At 33.2% G+C, this 22,846-nt stretch overlaps 3 protein-coding genes across 3 annotated transcripts; 2 read left to right on the top strand and 1 right to left on the bottom strand.

Annotated features, from left to right (window-relative positions):
- Positions 1-99: 99 nt before the first annotated feature.
- LOC126827752 (deoxynucleotidyltransferase terminal-interacting protein 2) lies at positions 100-5,787 on the top strand. The gene is made up of 6 exons (XM_050557303.2): positions 100-569; positions 1,653-1,791; positions 3,054-3,149; positions 4,104-4,268; positions 4,918-5,027; positions 5,565-5,787. The coding sequence occupies exons 1-6, from the start codon at positions 226-228 to the stop codon at positions 5,740-5,742; spliced, it is 1,032 nt and encodes a 343-aa protein (XP_050413260.1). The 5' UTR covers positions 100-225; the 3' UTR covers positions 5,743-5,787.
- A 619-nt stretch (positions 5,788-6,406) lies between these two features.
- LOC126827818 (estradiol 17-beta-dehydrogenase 8) lies at positions 6,407-16,117 on the bottom strand. The gene is made up of 8 exons (XM_050557415.1): positions 16,050-16,117; positions 14,469-14,588; positions 12,117-12,307; positions 11,576-11,671; positions 10,537-10,622; positions 9,599-9,729; positions 9,265-9,339; positions 6,407-6,536 (listed from the first exon to the last, which is right to left on the bottom strand). Exons 1-8 carry the CDS (start codon positions 16,093-16,095, stop codon positions 6,520-6,522), a joined length of 762 nt encoding a protein of 253 aa, XP_050413372.1. The 5' UTR covers positions 16,096-16,117; the 3' UTR covers positions 6,407-6,519.
- Positions 16,118-16,195: 78 nt separating this feature from the next.
- On the top strand, positions 16,196-20,315 carry LOC126827911 (peptidyl-tRNA hydrolase). The gene is made up of 5 exons (XM_050557525.2): positions 16,196-16,409; positions 16,744-16,963; positions 18,400-18,499; positions 19,040-19,085; positions 19,482-20,315. Exons 1-5 carry the CDS (start codon positions 16,296-16,298, stop codon positions 19,680-19,682), a joined length of 681 nt encoding a protein of 226 aa, XP_050413482.1. The 5' UTR covers positions 16,196-16,295; the 3' UTR covers positions 19,683-20,315.
- The last annotated feature ends 2,531 nt before the right edge of the window (positions 20,316-22,846 follow it).

Below are 22,846 nucleotides of genomic sequence, written 5' to 3'. Positions count from 1 at the left end.
TTTCAACGTCTACGATTTTATACAAAAGCAACTGCAACCATTAGTCTGTAAGGTTTAAAATGCGATTAGAACTATTTTGTTGAAACATTGATACCCGTTTCATCCAGCGGAAGTGTTGTTAGGCCCCACCACGCTAGATTTTGTTTTCAATATGATGTAAATGTTTTGATTTCAATAGATATAATTCCTGTTATTTTGTTTTTATTTATTTTTAAAAAAGTAAATATGGATTCCTCGTCTGATGAAATATCGAGTTCAGATGAAGAAATGCATAGGTTGGCAGGAATCGCCAGTCAAAATATTACTGAAAACAGCAGTGATGAGAAAATGTCAACAGGCGATTCTGAAAGTGACGACAGTGATGCAGACGATAGTTTGGGATACAAAACTAGTTTACTGAAAAATGAGGATGATCTTGGACTTTTCACTATAGACAGAAAACCTACAAATGTGTTGGATCAGAAAAGACGGATAAATATTAGTAATATAAGTGAACCAACCACGTCAAAATCCAGGAAAAGGGGCAGAAGAAATAGAAATAAGAATAAACAAAATGATAAAAATGATGAGTATGTGACGTAATTATATTTATAATAATATAATGTAAGTCTAGTACTTGGCACCTTCTTCATTAGCCAAGTTGGTGTATAAAAGCAGGACGTTAAACCTCGTTTCATTTACCTGTACAAGACAATTTACTAGCTGAATACGAGTTTCATCCCTTTACACGTCAATTTCGGTCATGGGCAGTGGCTGGCCTTTTTTGCTTGCAGAAACTTATAAGTTATGGGCAATTATAATTTTAAGAAGTGAAAATAGCAGCGTACTAATAGCTTGCATTGATTGCTTAAAACAGAACTGACAACTATTTCCATTTACGTGAAAAGTTACCAAACAATACTAAAAATTAATATTTTTTTCCTTTATTTTAGAGACCTGTGGTTAGAATTCTTCGATATTGTGTTATATTCTTTCATGGAACCACATCTTCTAATCCACTCTATTATTTACTCTAATGCTCTGTTTCCTCGCATTGTATAATCAAACAAATGTTGTTTAAAGGAGCTAAATCGCTAATATTTTGGACCTAGAAATTGGCACAAATGAGTCGCAACACACATAATAATGTAATATGAATTTATATAAACTGTTTTACATTCAATCGTTATCGTTTTACTGTGAATTGTCATCAGTTATGTTCGGCGAAATACGCCAGAAGTCTCAACCGCAAGTCAGTTTCTAGCGTCTGGTTATTCCAGTCAACACCGATATTATTTATTGCGCATGCTCCCCAAATAAGAATATGATATCACCGTTTGACATGACTTGTGGAATATGTCTAACCTCATTCTTTGAGCACCTTGTTACAATGGCGCTAAAACGCATTATGGTACACGATTCGTGTACCAATGGTAAAATGTTTATTTTGTCTTAAATATTGGATATCAGAAGCCCATCTTTTCCAGGTAAGATCGCAACACCAATGCTGATTTATATTGCAAAAAAATTCGTGTTTTCAATGTCGAAGATGATATTGAGTTACAGACTTAGCTACTGTAACAGGTTGCAGGAAACTACACAATTAAAAAAAAACAAATGCTACGCAAAAAAGTGATGCTGTTAACATTAATTACATGTAATTCAATTAAAAGATTTCAGTTGGCATCAGAAATTGGAGCAGGAATGGAATTACCTGGTATTTATATTAATGTTAAACCCGGAGAAAATACAAAGCATAAAAATGAAGAAATGTCCAAATTACAGAAGAATCGATCTCAGAAAGAACTCAAGGTTTGTGCTGTAACCTTTTAAAGACCTTTATTGTCCCCCGCCTTTCGAAGAAAGCAGGAGACTATTAAAATGGGTTCGTCTGTCCGTCACACTTTTTGGGACACAATACTCTCTTTCTAATTGAGCTAGTATGTTCAAACTTGGTGTACATGTAGGTGTTTATTAGGTAAATGCCTTGATGGAGTTAGAAGATGAGCATTTTCTTCTTATGGTAAGCAAAGAGAGTGAGGACAGAGTGAGAACAGAGTGAGAGTGAGGACACTTGGTGTATAGTTTTATCACATCAATACCTTGACTAAGTTCCATAATAGGCATTTTCTGCTTAGGGTAAGCAGATCGATAAGCAATTTGATTGGTCGAGACTTTGAAACACAATAACTCTCCTTCTAATTGAGGTAGAATGTTCAAACATGGTGTAGGCGTTCATTAAGTGAATACCTTGATGGAGTTCAATGATAAACATTGTCTGCTTACGGTAAGCAGAGATAAGCAATCTGATTGGTTGATGCTTTGGGGCATGATGACTTTGGTTTTAATTAAGTGAGAGTGATGAAACTCTGAGTATAGATTCATTATATCATTACCTTGACTAAGTTTGATGATGAGAATTTTCTGCTTAGGCTAAGGATTGATAAGCAATTTGATTGGTCAAGACTTTGGAACATAACAACTCTGCTTTTAATTGGGTAGAATGTTTAAACTTGATGTAGATGTTCATTGGGTGAATGTCTTGACTGAGTTCAATGATTAACATTTTGAGCTAAAGCTAAGCAATTTCATTGGTCGATGCTTTGGGACAAAATAACTTTGATTCTATCTGATAGAGAGTGATGAAACTTAGTGTATACGTGATCATCTGTTTGATTGCTTGATACTTTTGAGAAAAATAAATGTGCGATTAATGAATATGTTTCATCTATTTATTTTTGGATTTCGGCGGGGGACATCAGCCTCACTGTTGGCTTGTTTATATTAAAATTAATTAAAACATAAAGAGAGGAAACAGTGGGGTTTAACGTTCACTCGACGTAAACTATGTCCTTGTCATGTTCAAGCGAAACCACGCCACTTGATTTAACGTGTGATTTTACGTGCACACGTTAATCCACTAGACCACCTAACCGCCCAAATCGAAACATATATTTATTTCACAGGTGTAATCTTATAGAACAGTTGTATTAATTGAGATACCTTTAAATATAATAAACTGAATTCAGTTGATTTAAATTAGTTATATATTTTTTTTTTTACTCTACATGCAGGTTATGGAAAAAAGTGTTATCACTCCAGATTTTGAAAGAACAGAAACTTTACCAAAATATCACGAGTCAGTTAGAAAAGTAAAAAGAGAGAAAAAGGTATTTAAAGAGTAATTGATGAAAATAGTGCCACATGTATTTAAAAATACCTTCCTGCGTACAAACTGGGTGATTTGATGATATATTTTGGACGAAAAACATATTCAAACTAATTAATCTATCAAAGATTTGCTTCGAATCAAAAGAAGTCATGTTTGTGTCACGTGACTTGGATGTAACGGTACCTAGCAATGGGTGCGAAGCCAGAGAGGAATTCATTGCAGATAAGAGACTATGTTATCTTTAATCTCAGATTATCCCCTACCCACGTCTTTTGTCGTGGTTTTTGTCTCGGAAACTCTTGTACGTTTCAGTCTCTCACTCTTCCCACATCCAATCACTATCAAGTTTATCAACGTTCATCAAGCGCTCCCTAATGCTTAGAACTCAGATCATCTACGTTTTCAATCTTTATGTCACTCGAGCTGACAGCCCTTAATGGTCAGGCTGCCAATTAGTGACACTCTCTCATTTTTGTTCTGTGTGCGCTCTATGGGTGTTTTTCAAGGAATCCAGTATTTTTGTAGTAATATTGGGTGTCTCTGCTTTCCATACACCAAAATTGACATACTTTTATTGGGAATAACCACTCGATATAAATACTTTTGTGGGAAAGTATCTTTAATTGAACAAAATGCTCTGATTGTGAAATTCTTAATTTTTACTTTCTTAATAAGCAATTGAGGCAGATATTGTGCTATTTGGAACCAGTACATCCACATTTCACTGAATTCTGTCTTAAACAAACTGAAAGAATATTAGGTGGGTGAAAGTAAGGTAATGGGAAAATAGTTATTTCATGACCAACTTGACAAATTTGTATTTGTTTTATTTATACACTTGGTCTATTTTGGCATGGAAAAAAATGATTGAGTTTTCTCAGATAGTCTTTGGTTAAAAGGCACCATGAAGTTGAAGGGTTGTTTAAAATTTATATCTTTTTTTTTTTCACAGAAACTGCGAGAAATGACAAAGGGTAAAAAATGGTTTGATTTACCAGCAACAGGATTAACGGAAGAAAAGAAAAATAGTTTAATGGTTCTACAAATGAGAAAAGCTCTTGATCCCAAACGTTTCTATAAGAGCAATGATTTGAAAGATTTTCCAAAATATTTCCAAGTAAGTTGAAGACAGAAATAATTGATCTAATTTGACTGTTTCAATGGGTGTTTTGTTTAAATCAATTAATTTTGATGAAGATCACATTTTTTTATTCAAACGTTAATAAGAAGAATACTATCTCTTCTATTGAATATATTTTATTTCAAAAATTCGTGTTAATGATATTACCTTTTTCCATTGAATATATATTTGCTTCAGAAGTTCGTGATAAGGATACTGCCTATAGGGTTTGGGTAACAAATATACATGTATGAACTATGTACTTATCTTTTTAAATTTGATATTTTTGCAAGGACAATATCTATCTACTGGTATATTTCAAATTTTATGTCGATGTTAACTTTTTTGTGTTCAACAATAGTAAATAGTATAAGCCAAAAATAAAATTTGTAAACAGGCTTCTGTTTAATTTTTTGGTATGAAAATTTAATCCTTTAGAACTTGTCTCATCACTAACTGAAATAGTGTATCAGATTAACTCCATGCAGCACTTTATATTTTGACCTAAAGAAAAGTGGTGAGATTTATTGCAGAGTTTTGTCCGATTCAGATTCCTTATATTAAGTATATTTAAGGATGACAAACTAATTTTGATATATTACTTTCTTGTACTCCCATCTATCTAATTAAACAAATATTTTTTCAGTTTGGTAAAGTTGTTGAAGGGGCAGCTGACTTCTATAGTGGTAGAATTCCTAAAAAACAACGTAAACAAACTATTGTTGACGAGCTTCTGGCAGATGCTGAATTCAGAACGTAAATATTTATTTTTTTTATTTTAAACTGTATGAAGATAAATGTTTAACAATGTGGGGCCTTGTTGATTCACAGAAATATGTATTCATTAAAATTGATGGTTCTGGTATTTAAAAATCATAATAATAACAGTTGCACACTATTTTTGCAATGGCCACCCAGGCACTGTGGTAACAATGGTTTTAACTAAGCATTGGTACTGATTTTATAAATGATCACCCTGTATGATAACAATGGTTTTAACTAAGCACTAAGTATTGATTTCAACAATGGCAGTTCACTGTGATCAAAAGATTTAAATGGTCATGAATGAAGTCCTGGTTACATTTCTGATAAATTTCCCATATAAAAACATGTCTTGAACCTGTGGCTCAACATCGTCAACCAAGTTCTAATATTGACCTTGCAGCAAAATTTCAGTGCTTGATTTTTGTTCATTATTGATTAACTTGAATATTAAAATGTTCTATTTGGCAAAGGATGTTGTTATTGATTCATTTTTTTCCCTTTAATCCTATTAATGCTTATCTGTTTTAGGTATAATAAAAGAAAGTTTGAAGAAATTCAATCTTCTATGCGTAGAGGAACAGGCGCTTATCAAGGATCTAAGAGAATGATGCAGAAGAAAAAGGGACCTGTCCGTCGCCAGCCCGACAAAAAGCAAAAAAAGTTTTTTGTAGATTCTTCTGCTTTTTCAAAAAGAAGGAGGAGGTGATTTTCACTTTCAGCCTTTAGGAATAAAATTGTTTGTACATATAAACTATTGCCTTTGTTTTTAAAACCTTGCATCTGCTTGCCTTTAGAATCATCTGTGAGGATTAGTCCTTCAGAAGAAAAAAATAACTGGTTACCATTTAAATACTGTAGTACTGTAGTAAGTGCTTTCCCAGCATATAAACAAGATTCTATTGTTATGATTATATAAATGGATGAGTCTCTAGTTATTATTTAAATTGACAATTTTAGTACATTTTCTGATTTCTCCATATAATTCGTTTTAAAGTTGTGCACCTCTTACGGAAAAGAAAAACTTGCCCATCTGATATTCACGAAGATTAGCCCGACCAGCGGTATACACATTAAACAGTTCCACTATGTAATTATGAGCTATCCAATACATTTTTTATAGCCTGCTCTATGGGGATTTATTGACAGTGTTTATAGATCTTGCATGGGTACCTTTGCTGCCGGTTGTTAATTAAGGGCATGATAAGCCCTCCCCCACAAACATTGCATTGTGAAAAACACCCTAATGTGGCAATTCCCAACACTATGCTCCACTAAATTAATAATTGTCATAGCTGACTATCTAGTGATTTTGTATGACACATGTGTTTCTTTTGCCTTTTAAGTTGAATATAACAATGCAAACACAGAAAGATATTAAAAATATTCAATACAAAATTAAACAATTATATTTGATGGTTATCCCTGATAAATGCATTTAACATAGATATATGGTTTAAGATTGAACTGTCTCTACATCTTGTCTTTACATTAACATACCACCTGGAAAAAAAAAAACAGCAAAAATTTTGCAACCTTAAATAAAGTCTAATGAGATTTGTGGTCATGGACTTTTTTTTGAAGTTATTCTCTCGACAAGATTTTGGCAAAAATAATACATCATTTCCATTCCTTTCAGTATAATATGTTTTTAATAAACTTCCATGTTCATTTCCTTTCTTTATAATAATTAATGTTAGAAATAATGTGCCGTTATTTATTGAAGTCAACAATACACTACATGAGTGGGATTCAAATACAATTTGTTACAGAAACAAATTAAACATTGATGGGTCCAAATTAAATTACCAGTAGTTTAGCATTATGGCAATGATTGTTTTTATATTATAATCTTTTATCAGTGGGTTGTATTTTACCTAACATTTAATTATAACCTGGTGCTTTATATATTTTGTGAATATTGCAATCACAGAACTAATTGGCAAACCACAGTCTGTAGGAAATTCTTATCTGACATTACACTGACACTGTTGAAAAGTGTTTAAAAATATATCTATTTGTATTAGTTTGTTTGTTTCTTTAACACCTATAAGTATATTTTGTTTAAGCGGCATTTAGTAACTGAATGAGAATAACACATGACACAATTATATGGAATATAAGTTACTAAAAAGATAGGTTGCTAGGCAATGAAACACACGCCCACAGCAGCTAAATCATTTAAGCGGTTGACAAGGGTTGTTGCATATTTATTCTTTTGTAAGTAATTGGGGGCATTTACAATACAATTTCATATAGATCAGAATATAATTTTTCTCGTTTGAGGGTTCACAAGGTTCTGCGAACTAAAACAAGGGCCTTAACCCTGGAAGTAATTTACAGAAAATTTTGAAATTTGATATAAATTTCATACAAATCGGATAACTTTGTCATTCGAATGTTCACAAGGTTCACAAAATAAAACAAGGGCCATAACTCTAGACATAATTGATGAAAATTGCTGAAATTAATTAAATAGACCTCCGTTTCACAAATTTAAATGATGCATATAAATTTCATACATATCTGATGATAACTTTCATCAATCGAGCATTAACAAGATTGAACAAAGTGAAACAAAGGTTATAACTCGAGAAGTAATTATTGTAAATTGATGAAATTCAATAGGCTTCATACAGATCGACAGATAACTTTAGATGTTAGAACGTTCACAAGGTGCAACAAAGTGAAACAAGGGCCACAACTGTAGAAGTAATAATGGAAATTGCTGAAATTCAATAGTATTCTTCTTTTTACTAATATAAATGACACATATCAATTTCATACAAATCACCAGATAACTGTACAGGTAATTAACGGAAATTGCTAAGATTCGATGGGCTTCTTCATTTCACTAATTTAAATAATGCATATAAATTTCACAAAGATCGGATGATAATTTTTGGCATATGAACATTCACAAGGTACAACATGTGAAACAAGGGCAATGACTTGAGACGTAATAAATGGAAATTGCTGAAATTCAATAGGATTCTTCTCTTTGCTAATTGAAATGACGCATATAAATTTCATACAGATCGGCAGATAACTTTAGATTTAGAATGTTCACAAGGTGCAACAAAGTGAAACAAGGGCCATAACTGTAGAAGTAATAAACGGAAATTGCTGAAATTCAATATGTTTCTTCGTTTCACTAATTTAAATAATGCATATAAATTTAACAAAGATCAGATGATAACTTTTGTTGTTAGAGTGTTCACAAGGTTAAACAAAGTGAAACACGGGCCATAACTCTAGAAATAATAAATGGATATTGCTGAAATTCAATAGGCTTCTTTGTTTCCCTAATTTAAATATTGCATATAAATTCCACAAAGATCGGATGTTAACTTTTGGCATTAGAGCGTTCACAAGGTTCAACAAAGTGAAACAAGGGCCACAACTCTAGACATAATAAAAGGAAATTATTGAATGATAAATTTTGGCATTAGAGCGTTCACAAGAAATTGTGGATGATGGACGGAGACGGCAATATACGTCCACATTTCCATGTGGGTGTATAAAAAGTATGTACAGCTACAATACAGTGTATTCTTAGATTCTGATAGAATTTACCAGCGTGATATGCATGAATATCATAATGAACCAAGATTTTTGGGTTATTAACATGCATTTCAAGTTACATCAAAATCGATCAAACCTTGATATATACACTATTTGCGTACAAGGGGTGGCCATTTTGTGGGCAGTTTTGGTCCGATTTTCACCAAACTTGAACTCAAGCATCATTACAGTGTAACGGTGATATATTCAAACGTTGTTTTTTTTAAATCGAATAATAATTGTGACCTCTAGAGGGACCACAAGCTAAAAACGTGATTTTTCGTATAATCAAGGCCCAAGGGCCAATTCAGGAAGGTACGATCTGATATGCGTGAATATCGAAAGGAACCAAGATCTTAGGGTTATAAACATGCATTTCAAGTTTCATCAAAATCAGATGAAAATTGTGACCTCAAGAGGGTACACAACCTTGACATACAATATTTTTACACTATTTGCGTACAAGGGACAGCATGTCTACAAGCTAAAAACATGATTTTTCATACAATCAAGGGCCATAATCCATGAAGATATGGTCCAATATATGCTAATATCGAAAGGAACTGAGATCTTTGGGAGATAGACCTATATTTTAAGTTTTGTCAAAATCAAATAAAAATTGTGACCTGTAGAGTGTCCACAAGCAAGAAGCTTAAAATATACTGACCTGTAACCTCTATACTAGCCCCTGTTACATATGAACTTTTATTAGATGCTAAAAATACACATGTATCAGCAATTTCTGAAATAAAAACAAACATTTGTGAGCTGCCAGCTCAATTTGGTTTAAAACCACTATAAGAGGGTTTCATGAAGAAACAGATTTTATTGATGAAATATCTATTCTTTAATTAATTTTTTTAAATGAGTATCTTAATATATTATTAAAACAATTTTACATTAAAAAAAAGTACATGTAGTAGACATCAATTACATGCAAGTATGTTTGGTAAAATAGAATTTTGAGGATATCCTCAGACAAAACAGTTTTGATAATTTACCTTCTGGTTGTCCCATCCTAGCTAGGGGTATAAGTGGTAAAACCATTTGTTGAAAAACTTTATCAGGCACAGTATCTGTCATTGGTGTTACAATAAATCCTGGTAATACTACATTAACTCGTATACCATACCTAATAAAATAAACACCTCTATATAAACATGAATTTTACACTACTTCATTTGAGAATATTACATGTATCTATTATTTGTCCCATGAATAGGAGGGGGGTTGGGGGATGGCCGAGTGATTAGTGCATGTGCGTTGCATCATTATATCTGTCATTGAGTCAACTGGCGTGGTTTCGATTCCTTGGTTGTACGTGACAAGAGTAGGGTCGTCTATCCAACCTTATGGCTTTTCTCCGGGTCCTCCAGTTTCCTCCCACTGCTAAAGACACATTCGCACAAGAGAATTATTGAAATAAAATTGAACCATATGTTAGTCCCAAAATGACCTGGTTTGTGTTGAATGTACATTTCTCTATCTCTGTCCCGTGAATATGAACACAAATGTAAAGGAATTATCTCCCTTGATGATATGCTTTGTAAGCAATGTGTACAATATTCAGAGAAGTACATGTAAAGCTTACATCTGTATATCTAATTCTACATGTTATCAAAATTATCTCAAGCAAATGCCAATACTGTAAAGAATATAAATAAACATTTTCTGAACATCCTTGTAGATTTAATGATTATACCCACAAGTTGTCCTCATCAAGTGAGGATTATTCAGTCCTGAATCTTAACAAGAATAACCCTTCCTACTCTCTGGGTTTACCTTTCTGTCAGCATGATATCCAAGTATAACTTCAATCAATCAAAGATTGCTGGTTGGCAAGGTTAGTAGATATTATTATGCATTAGCACATCAGAGATAGTCAAATGACTCTTTACACAGGAACTAAAAAAGTTATCTCCGAATTTACTATACTCACCTAGCAAATTCTCTTGCAGCTGTTTTAGTTAAACCAATAACGCCAGCTTTTGAAGCAGCATAGTTAGCTTGTCCAATATTACCTGCCTTAAATATAATATAGAGTTTAAAGCAGCTAAATCGCTAACATTTGGGACCTATAAATTGACAAAAGTGGGTCGCAACGCATATAATACTGTAATATGAATGTATATAAACTGATTTACATTCAATGGTTTCCGTTTTTACTCCAATTTCAAATCAGTTATGTTCGCCTAAATAAGCCAGCAGTCTCAAGCGAGTGCAAATTTCTAGCGTCTGGTTATTCCAGTCTACTATACGCCGTTTCATTTGGTGCAATGTGTCTAGCCTCGTCCCTCAAGTTTCTTGATATAACTGGGGCTGAAGCGCATTATGGTACACGATTCGTGTACCAATGGTAAAATGTTTATTTTGTCTTAAATATTGGATATCAAAAGCCCATCTTTTTCCGGTAAGATCACAACATCAATGTTGATTTAATTTGACAAATAAATCGTGTTTTCAATGTTGAAGATTTTGGATGATATTGAGTAAGAGACTTAGCTACTTTAAAATAACACCCATGTACTGTGTCAATAAAATTCAATATCTTGTCAATAAATATATCATACATGAAATCTATTTGAGCCTTTTATGTGTTATTGTTATCATGCGCAATGGCTGTATTCTGCCACATCTAGGTCAATTACCGAACATACAAGCTAAGCTCAAAATGTGACTATTCAATACCATTTTTGGAAACCTTGCTAAAAAGCAGTTAAATGCAACAATATATCTGAGTTATTAGGTTTATCCAGACACAAGGTGATTGCAAGTCAATAAGCTTGTCTCCAAATCCATTTGACAATTGGACATTAGCATCTCTTCGAAAACGTATTACAGGGCTTTGGTTAGTTGCTGGGGACTAAAATAAGTGGTTCTTAAAACTTCCACACAGAATTAACCTGTTCTATATCTGGGATTTCTTCTTTAAGACAGACACTATTTAACCTGGCTGGATCAAGAAGTGTATTGCCTACCTTTCCTATAATACTTGCTATATTTACAATAGACCCATTCTTTATTTTATGTTCTGCTATTAAACGACCAACAGCTTGATTAATCAAGAATGTTCCCTGTAATAAAAAATTACAATGCTCATTACCATTTTTTAAACTGGTGGGAAAAAAATCCCATCTTACCAAAAGGAATATAACATGAGCAATCACCATGGTAGATACACATACTGAGCTATTTTTGATGTAGTGTGGCTATGTCAAGGGCAATAAGTATGCAAATAATGATAAATGCCATAGATACACAGCATCATTACAGATAAAAAATATACTCTGTCAAGCAAGTGTGGTTGGGCTGTCGGACAAACTGGGGTGAAGACAAATATAACAACAAAAATTGTCAAATTTAATCCAAAAAGCAGTCTGTTTGATATGGCTATCAATTGAATCAGGAATTGAACACAATTAATGTTACTACATTAAAAGTACGGTACCAAATGATTGGCAATATTATTTCAGAGAATTACAGTCTAAATTGATCTGCAAGCAACATCAATCAACTTACTTTCAAATTCACATCAATCACGTCATCAAAACTTTTTTCATCTAATTTTAACAGAAAATTGTCTCTTGTTATACCAGCAGAGTTGACAGCTATACATGGTGGTGTGGAGAAAGTTGATGTCACATCTTTTAACAAATTCTTGACATCATTAGCTGATGACACATTCACTTCGAATGCTACATGTTGTACATCTGTAAAATAAGATTTGTATAGATTCTGACAATATGCAAGATTTGGAAAAAATACAAGTTAGTGATCTGATTTTTTTTTATACAACTGACATATTTTTACTGGGGAAAGAGAAAACTGGGGGTTAAAGATTGCTTGATACAAAATAGGTCATTTTGGAACTAACATATTCAATTTTATTCAAATAATTTGCCTGCGTAACAGGATCTTTAGAGAACCTGGAGAAAACCTATGAGGATGGACAAACATTATTCCCTGTCACTTATAAACCTTAAGATCTAAATCAACGCACGTGTTAGACCACTCGACCACAACACCTACACTTCAATCCATATTTTGAATGATAAAAATAATGGTACAGGTGTCTTAATAATCACAAGAAAACCTAAACAGATCTGAACCTGTGGGCATTCATTAAATCTAGTTTCACTATTTTCTTTAAAATGATATCTATATTTATAACTGAAAAAAGGTTGGGGAATATGCCACATGTAGGTCTACACCTAGATCAAACACACTAAATACACTGTGAATTTGATATACGGTAATAGAATTACTAAAGCATTTAGGCTTTACATAAATTAGAAGTATATGATTTAGTAGTATTTAATTATGCAAAAAAAAAACCCCTGAAAGAGTTGAAGCTGTGACCAGATGTTATACATGCATGTTCTTCACCTAATCTATACTATATAAAACAAACAATAATCTACTTTAATAAGTTCTATTGTGATGTCATCAACCTGTGTCAGCTGTATTGTCTATTGTTATTTGTTGGGATTTTTTTATGAATCGAAGTAAGAAAATTTAATATTTTATATTGATCACAATTATCATCTAAATATTCTTGTACACTGAAACTTATTCACTTGTTTTCTATAGCTTCACAATGGATCAAGTGAATTCTTGCTTAACTACAGTGACTCTGGATGAACATTTTGAAGCAAATATTTGCAACAGGTTAGTTTTTCTTTATTAGATCTACATTAATTTTAATATAGATCTATTTTATCTTCAATAAAATGTTTTCTTTTTTTAAAATCATACGATTACTGCTTATTAGATAGTTTGACAAACTGTTTGTACCAGTAGCTTACAATAATGTTGATTCTTTATTATATATAGACAAACGGTTGCCATGCAAGATACGCCCACATTTTGCAAGAGATTTGTCGGGCAGTTTCGATCCAATTTTAACAAAATTTGAACTCAACCATCATTAGGGTGTAACGGTGATATAGTCGAATGTTTTTTTAAATCGGTTAAAAAATGTGACCTCTATAGGGACCACAAGTTAAAAACGTGATTTTTCGTACAATCAAGGGCCATACTTAAGGAAGTTGCAATCCTATATGCTTGAATATCGAAAGGAACCAAGAACATTTGGGTTATAAACATGTATTTCAAGTTTCATCAAAATCAGATCAAAATTGTGACCTCTAGAGGGTCCACAACCTTAATATACCATATTTTTACATTATTTGCTTTTGAGGGACAGCCATTTTTCTGGGAGTTTTCACGAAATTTTAACAAAATTCGAAATCAACTAACATTATGGTGTAACGTTTTTTTTAAATCAGATAATAATTGTGACTTCTAGAGGGACCAGAAGCTATAAACATGATTTTTCGTACAATCAGGGGCCATAATTCAGGAAGTTACGATCTAATATGCACGGAAATCAATAGGAACCAAGATCTTTGGGTTATAAATATACATGTCAAGTTTCATCAAAATCAGATGGAAATTGTGACCTCTAGATTGTCCACAAGCTAAAAATGTGATTTTCGTACAATCAGGGGCCATAATATATGAAGTTATGGTCCGATAAATGCCAATATCGAAAGGAACCAACATCTTTGGGAGATAGACCTATATTTCAAGTTTTGTCAAAATCGGATAAAAATTGTGACCTGAAGAGTGTCCACAAACAAATTGTAGGTGTACCGGGGGGGACAGCATAATACGTCCACATGAAATGTGGGCGTATAATATGGTACTACAGTTATAGTCAAAGTTATTGATTCAAAGGCAAATACAAAACAAAAATCAAAATGACCATATGATGTTGTTTATTACTTTCAAGGGCTTGCGTGAGTTATTGCCCTCCTCCAGTCTGAAGGCATTTATAAACAGTAAAATTGTTTCATGCTATTTGCAAACCTGTGGGTAAAATTTCAACTGTTTTTTCTGCATTATTTTTATTGATATCAACACAGGCTATTCTAGCTCCTTCTTTAGCAAATGCTTGACAAACAGCTTTACCAATTCCACTACCTCCACCTGTTAAAAAAAAGTACTTGTAGATGAATGTGTTATTCTGAAAACAACTGCATTCACAAAGTTATTACACCCCTGCCAATGAAAACTGTCTCGCCAGATAACTCTCCTTCACATTGAAGTTTTAGGGAAAGGCACTTGCAAATTGTGAGACCCGCATGTGATGTTTGTTTATGCAGAATTTCAGAAGCGGTACAAGGGTGGGGTGGGACGGCCAAGTTTAATGATGATGGTTTTTTTAAGCATTAAATATAGGATTGTGACACCCGATTCCTTCTTTCTATATACCGTCATTTTGTAGCCAACTCACAGTATAGGCTAGAACTGAACAGCTTGTCTATGATATCACCTTTGGTGGAAGTGGACGTAAAACTCGACCAGGAATGAACAAAGCGAAATGAAATGAAATGAAATGGAGTTTAACGTCCTACTGTTCTGCTCCTAACCTGGGCTAATGAAGACGGGCATACGCCATACAGTGTGCTATGAGGGAAATTTTGCCAGGGCAGCGTCGCTACGACCTACTCTTACATTGAATTCCAACTACCAAGGGATCTTTTACGTGCACGCCAATGTGTACACGGGACCTCGGTTTTTCATACCATCCGAACAACTAGACAGCTGTCCTTGTCAGGCCCTCCATTCTGCATCACTGACAAGGGGAAACCAACGGGAAAATCTGGTAGAACTTTCACGACCAATGCAGGGATCGAACACCCGACCTCCAGGGTAGCAAGCCAGCGTCTTACCCACTTAGCCACGTGATTCCCAGGAATGAACGAACGAAGATTCCAAATTTCTATTTGTTATGGTTCACTATAATAATTCATTTCACTGCTGAATTATTTAACCAATTATTGAGCTAATCCGAGCACATAAATAAAAGCATACCTTAATATTTCTAATTGTTTGTAGATAAATTCGAAAAAGACACAAAGATAAAGATAATCTTTTAATCCTAGATTACACCAAGATCAATTAAAATTGGCACCAATTAGTACTTTTCTCATTAATCTCTTTTGTTTACTTTTCTCTTTAATCTCTTTTGTTTACTGAGTTTAAACTGCAATTTACATCTTTACTGAGGTTTATCAGCTTATAAAATGAAAATTTACTTATTGGGCTTAATTACCAAGTTTTATTAGTAATTATATCTTTTGTGGACTATATAATCACAAGTTCACTTGTAATTGAAAATACTAAACTTTCTCTGTAGACAGATTTCAGAAACCCAAAGTCAACTAATAATGTGGTCAGATGGGACCCTATATATAATATATAGGCCTAAAGTAGACCTATAAAGACCATACCAGTCATAATTCATAATTGCAAATTGCGATTTGTAATGCATGACAGTGAATGCACATTTTTTTTAAAAAAATAAATCAAAAAGAATATTAAATATAAAATTAATCGCAATCATTCAGCAACCTTCCGGTCTCCTACTAAACTTATATTTTATACCTGTTACCAGAGCTAAACGCCCAGCAAGCAACCCTGTCGAAGCCATGGTCCAAAGACTGGAATGGCTATTTTTAGATATGGAATCTAATTTTAGTAACAAGGGAAGAGCCTTGTCATTATTAACCAATCGAATACTGCGTCAGTGTCGTCATCATAAGAAATCACCTCAGCTTTCATTTCGGGTTATTGTGTCATTCACGTTCATATTTTCATATTTTATCCAGTTTTATCAAGAGTAAACTAAATATGTCGCGCAGACACTTTGGATTTTTGATTTCTTTACTTTTTAGAGAACAGAAAACATGTACACCTACAATGGCTGTAAATTTATCAACAGAAAGCAACAGGAATAAATTTTTGGTAAGTCACCTTGTGGCTTGTGTCAAGAAAAAACTTCAGGTTGAGGTTCTTTTTGATCATGAATTATGATATTTAGTAATTTTATGAAATTTCCTTTATTTGTTGAATCTCTCACCAAGAAAATAAATGTAATCGCTTTTGAAGAATAGGCCTATGTACATTTGATATAATAACTTTGCAATTTTGGTGAAAAAATAATTGTTGATTTCATAATTCATTGGATTTATCATTATGTTGATTTGCTTTGGCACTGTTGCATTTCGAATCTCCAGTGTCTCCACCACTTTTTGATATCTCTAATTTTATTAATTTTAACATTTCTTTCAATGAACAGATTGTAGGACTTGGAAACCATCAGCTACCATCAACCCGACATAATATTGGCATGATGTTTGTTGATAGACTAGCGGCTCAGTTAAATGCTAGGTGGATAAATGAAAGTAAACGTTGTAAAGGCTATGTAACATCATGTTTTGTGAGTGACGATGTGGAATTGGTTCTGTTAAAACCTAAAGAACCAATGAATCTAAATGGAACCAGCGTTTATAAAACAGGTAGGCCTACTTATAGAGAACATTATAGTATAGCTTCCAGTCAAGCAGGTACTTTTATTCTGGGCCACAAATTTTTAAACGTGTAAGGGTAATGGCTTTTAGGCTGACAAGGATGGGATAAGAATGGAATACCAGTACCTGTGTGCAAACTGGTAGTTTAGTTTCCAGACACGTGATATTTGAAATCTGAAAAAATTGTTCCCATTTCTTCCCTTACCCTAAACACATTTAAGTTCCGTAGATTACTATATTTTAGAATGACTGGAATGGCAGAAATTAAACACCATTTTACATTTATTTGATGGCAAGGGAGAGACAGGACAATGGTAACTCATTTCAAGTCATTTCACATCCAAGTTTGTATTCAACCTAGATTTGCTGTACCAAGAACATAGGCTAGAAGAATAGGCCCTTTAAAAAATCCCAGGACATAGATCTTCCATCAAAACATAACCTCCATGATATAAGATTAAGATGGTGACAGATCAGAAAAGGGATTCTGATGAAAAGCTGCCCAGTCTGATGGTCCTCCATCGTTAACGTCAGACTTTCACTTATGTCTCTGGACCTCTTTGAATGGGGTAAAAAGTGTGCGAGATCAAAATGTTAATGTCTGTAGATAAATCAATTGTTGAAATTGTAATAGAACAAAGTTTTTTATGGGGAAACCATTTACATAGATTAATTAACAGTATATATTGACCTCAAGTTTGGGGGGTTGGATGGCTGAATGGTTAGTGTGCGCACGCTGTATCATAAAGTCTGTCATTGACTGAGTCAACTGGCGTGGTTTCGAATCCCCGGTTGTACGTGACAAAGAGTAGGGTCGCCTGTCCAACCTCATGGGTTTTCTCCGGGTCCTCCGGTTTCCTCCCACTGCTAAAGACCCCTATGCGCAGGCGAATTATTAAAATAAACTTAAACCATATGTTAGTCCCGAAATGACCTAGTTTGTGTTGAATGGACGTTAAACCCCATTTCTCTCTCTCTCTCTGACCTCAAGTTTACTATGTCATTGTGCTTGATAACGATAAGAGGATACTTGTCGAAATAAAACTAGTGATTGTACCCCATAAAAACTTTGTTCTATTAATCTGTTTCCCGATCGCTAATTGCCACTCAAAAGATTATGTTGAAATGGTGTACAGCTTTCACTAGCAATAGCTTAAATTCAAATTTCAAGCGTGGTTCCCCCTTGTCAGTGGTGTAGGACAGAAGGCCTGGCAAGGGACAATGTGTGTGTAGTCATTTTGATGGGACAAAAAATCGAGGTCTCATGCACACGAAAGAACCGTTGACAGTTGGAAATTGAAATAAGAGTAGGTCCCCATTTCATTTCATTTCATTTTTAATTCCTCGTGCTCCTTTCAGCTAACAATTAAAAATGGTCATCTTAATGTGATTTAAGATATCATTGTTTATAATATTTTTTTCAGCTCTACATTATAAGATATCACCAGAGAATGTTTATATAGTACAAGATGAATTAGATAGATCACTGGGGAGAATATCTATTAAATCTGGTGGTAGTTCAAGGTTAGATCACTATAATTTTTTATCCCTTGATTTGAGTTTAAAGGGAGTTATCACAAGTTTTCTGCAAAAACTGCAAAAACTACTTTTGATCAATTTAAAACCCAAAAGCGATTACAAAAATCCAATTTGATCTGGTTTACATAAATTAAAATGATCAAGGCTAAGGTTTAATCGTTCAGATGGAAAACAAATCCTGGTTGTATTGTTCTGATGAGAATTCTTAAACCTCATTTCATTCATTTCCCATGGCTTTTAGTTATTTCCAGCATTTCTTTTGAGAGCACATCCCAGAGAATAATATAGTGAAATTATATAACTGGAATTATATATAAAATACACTATGGAAGTAGTCATAGTAACTAGACCAAGGACATTATCAGGTTTAAAAATTTTAGAGAGTAACTTGGGTTACAGTAAGATTAGATATTATAGCAAGGAGATAAAGAATGTTCTATACGACATTGTCAGTATTGTTCATACTATTTTTTTAGATCCATTATAAAAAACCAATATATTAAAATCAATTTAATTATTTTTCAGGGGTCATAATGGTGTCAAGTCTGTGATGAATTCCTTGAAAACTGATGTAAGAATATATGCACTTTTTAATACTTTAATCATGTTTTAACAATACCTAACGCTAAGAAAAGTTGTTTCGATGGGTTTTTGTAACTGGAATTACTATGGAATACAATTACTGTTTAATACTGAGAATAAAGGCTTCTATAGTTTTTATCAAGCAGTAGTAAAATATAAAATATGTTTGAGCAATAGGCCTACATGTAAATAATAATACTTATTTAATGATGTTCAATCAGAGACATGTCATTACCGGTAATAACCATGAAGGAGACCCAACTTAATAAAAATTATTATGGCGAAATGATCACGAAGGATTACGGGACTGCTTTATTAGAAAACACTTTTCATTTAACAATTTTCACATGCAATGTACCAGTTTGTTTTTCTTTTGCTTTGTCAGGCTTTCTTACGAGTAAAATTGGGCATAGATCGTCCAGTGAGCAGGGAACCGGATGTTGTGGCGGATTACGTTCTTAGTGAATTTACAACAGAGGAGAAAGACCAAGTTGATCAGATTATACCAGCAGCTGTCAAATCGCTTCAAAAACATCTAATAAAAGTCTCTGGTGCAGATATCCAGTTAGGCCCTAATGTTTTCTGACAAAGATTGGAAACTGACCTCATATGCTGTAAAATGAAAGATGAAGACCCAAAAAATTATTTCTTTATGAACATTATTGAAAAATTAATATTATGTAACAATGTCTCCAGATCAAGTGATTTTGATCAAAATAACTGTGTCAGAATAGGCGACAAAATTTCCTGACATTGTCTGGGAATTATTTTCATAAAAACTGTAACTGGATGTTCAGTGTTTCTTATTTCATAATTAATGGTATTGAAGGTCTGGTTTATAATAGCAATAAATAAAAAATAAAAAGGCATGCCAGACATTGCCTCTGCACAATGTTTTCTTTGTGCTTGAAAGTTTCTTTAGTACAGGAACATATCAGTATTAACTTGAATTCCTTTTATACCACAACTTAGATATCAGGAATGAATATCTAGCAAATGTTATAACAAAAACCCATCCAACTATTGACATCTTTACTAGTCAATAGTCAGACTGTACGCAAAGTTTAACTGTGGATTATAAACAAATTAATAAATTGTTTCAACTATTTTATATCAGTGAAGTTCAGTAAATTTATGATTTCATTGACAAAAAGCATTTTTAAAACAATATTATTTAATGTATAACTTTATCTTGGTTTATTAAAATTGGTGACGTCAATATTTATTTTTCTTCACTACGATTAAAAGTTGTCCAACACATCACTGGTATATTAAATGTAACTGCTGTCTGAAAATAAGAAAAGAAGAAACCAAAATGTGACAAAAGATATTCAAGCCCTTTGGCCATGAAGTGTTAATTAGTTTACTCAGCTAAACAATTTCTCATATTTGCAACTCACCCAAGGCTCAAAATACAATATCTTTAACATGTTTTCAACTGGATTGAAGTATTGTTTCAATGGCATTTAATAATTGCACTTGATATACACAGAACACAATTCTATGGAATACAATACTTTGACTTTCTATGGCTGTGCGACCTTTCCACAAGGCTCTGTAGTCTTTATCAAGAAGCAATGATAAAATATTTTATGTGACAGTGTAGACATGTAAAAACAATACTGAGTCAATGATGACCAATCAGCGACATGCTGCTAATTACCATGAATGATGCTAAAGTTTGATTACTCGGTAATTGTATTCCATAAAATTATGCCCTGTGCATGAATTCAATTAATATGTCAAATAAAATTCAATTCCATTCATAGCAACTCTGTTCCTTGAATCTCTCTGCTTTTACATGGTAGTTTTTGTAGTCTTTTTTGTAAAGAATCGAAAGCGTTGGATTTTGTGCCTGGTTTTATTGAATATTCATGATATTGAGGCGAAAGGATCAGGATGGAAACAGACATGAATTGGGGAAATCACTTATGATAATGACTTCATGGACAATACATTCCTTAAACCAGACTTAGAAAAAGATTGAAACAGTGTCACACACAGATTGGAATTTTAACAAAAATGTTACATGCCAAGAAATATGGATTTAGCTTAAAGTCAATGGGAGAGAATTACTGGTCTTTCTGAATTATCCCCCTTTAGTGTGTCAGGGGAAGTAACCCTGTTCTCAACTTTAAAAAAAAGGGGGTAAATGCAAAGAGAGAAAGAAATGGGGTTTAATGTCCACTCGACACAAACTAGGTCATTTCGGGACTAACATATGGTTTTAAATTTTATTTCAATAATTCGCTTGCGCGTAGGGGTCTTTAGCAATGGGAGGAAATCAGAGGACCCGGAGAAAACCCACGAGGTTGGACAGGCGACCCTACTCCTTGTCCGGGATTCAAATGCAAAGAGAGATAAAACTCTCCAAGTTAGATGGGCAGTCTACTTCAATATCAAAATTAAAGCTTGCAAAGATGACAGACACATAATCCAAACCCAAATTCTTTAAAAAAAATTGTTTACCCAGTCCCCAAAATAATTGTAAACAATAAACCTACTAATGGTATTTTAGCAAACAAAACAATTGTCAATGAAGATACGGGTACTTCTATATACACGTGTAATATAAATTGTGCCGTGATTGAAGTAGCTAGTAGACTTGACATGCAGTATTCTATTGCTGTAAAGTTTCAACATCAGTGTTGCTAACTATTATGAGAGAGAGAAATGCAGTTTAACATCCACTTGACACAAACTAGGTCATTTCGGAACTAACATATGATTTAATTTTATTTCAATAATTCGCTTGCGCGTAGGGGTCTTTAGCAGTTGGAGGAAACCGGAGTACCTGGAGAAAACCCACGAGGTTGGACAGGTAACCCTACTCCTTGTCACGTACAACCGGGGATTCGAAACCACGCCAGTTGACTCAATGACAGGCCTTAGGATACAGCGCGCACATGCTAACCATTCAGCCATCCAACTCCTGTAACTATTATGAGCACCATCAGATCTTGGACCAAAATCCTAGTGTCATGCTTGACTTTTATACTAAAGCGACAAATTTGAATTAGTTGTCAAAATATCCACTTACAGCTTTTATCTCAACATCTGCTGAATATAGTAAAATTGTCAACATTAGACTACCATGTATAACAGAACATCTAATAACCTCACAGTTCTAACATTATTATAGTGATACAACCAGTTCATTCAATAAGTGACACAAACACAAAATATAGCAACAAAAAATTTTGTTTTTATTTCAAAAACAAATATATATATATATATATATATTTAACTAATAAATGTACAATTTATAAAGTATGTATAAATTCTGATATTGTTGGGTTCTTAAATTTTTTGCTTGTACAAAAAAAATCAAAATAAATCTTCATAAAAGAACTATCTCCATTAACAAGTATTTACCGGTAATAAATACACAGCAGTAAATAGTAAAATATATTCAAGATGATATGAATCTTAAAATTTTCATTATTTTCATGAAATAAAATTGTATAAAGTAAATAATCCTTAACTTATTCTGTACATTAAAAGTGGAAGATAAAGATATCGTTTTTGATTTAAAAAAAAAATATCCAGTTCAGTTCCATATGTTAAAATCATTTATACATAATCTTGATTCTTATCTTCATCAGCAGTCATGGAAAAGATTTATTTAAAATAATGCTATTTTTAATGCTGTTTTTTACAAATCAATGCTTTGTTTTATTAATATAAGCTTAAACAGCTTTTTTTAAGTCCTCAAATAATAACCTGATTTTCTTTTGATTCATAATAAAG

This window comes from Patella vulgata, chromosome 1 (genome assembly GCF_932274485.2).
Source record: "Patella vulgata chromosome 1, xgPatVulg1.2, whole genome shotgun sequence".
NCBI lineage: Eukaryota > Metazoa > Mollusca > Gastropoda > Patellidae > Patella > Patella vulgata.
This window is presented reverse-complemented; position numbering and strand designations above follow the sequence as displayed.

What these genes read in the sequence shown, in the direction of transcription:
- LOC126827911 (XM_050557525.2), top strand. Translation starts at nt 16,296, where the DNA reads ATGTCGCGCAGACACTTTGGATTTTTGATTTCTTTACTTTTTAGAGAA. An exon ending in AACCAGCGTTTATAAAACAG is followed by an intron (nt 16,964 to 18,399) that starts GTAGGCCTACTT and finishes TATTTTTTTCAG; the next exon opens with CTCTACATTATAAGATATCA. An exon ending in TGAATTCCTTGAAAACTGAT is followed by an intron (nt 19,086 to 19,481) that starts GTAAGAATATAT and finishes TTGCTTTGTCAG; the next exon opens with GCTTTCTTACGAGTAAAATT.
- LOC126827752 (XM_050557303.2), top strand. Translation starts at nt 226, where the DNA reads ATGGATTCCTCGTCTGATGAAATATCGAGTTCAGATGAAGAAATGCAT. An exon ending in ATTTTCCAAAATATTTCCAA is followed by an intron (nt 4,269 to 4,917) that starts GTAAGTTGAAGA and finishes ATATTTTTTCAG; the next exon opens with TTTGGTAAAGTTGTTGAAGG. An exon ending in GCAGATGCTGAATTCAGAAC is followed by an intron (nt 5,028 to 5,564) that starts GTAAATATTTAT and finishes TATCTGTTTTAG; the next exon opens with GTATAATAAAAGAAAGTTTG.
- LOC126827818 (XM_050557415.1), bottom strand. Translation starts at nt 16,095, where the DNA reads ATGGCTTCGACAGGGTTGCTTGCTGGGCGTTTAGCTCTGGTAACAG. An exon ending in GCTGCAAGAGAATTTGCTAG is followed by an intron (nt 9,730 to 10,536) that starts GTGAGTATAGTA and finishes TTATTTTATTAG; the next exon opens with GTATGGTATACGAGTTAATG. An exon ending in TAGGATGGGACAACCAGAAG is followed by an intron (nt 9,340 to 9,598) that starts GTAAATTATCAA and finishes TTTTTATTTCAG; the next exon opens with AAATTGCTGATACATGTGTA.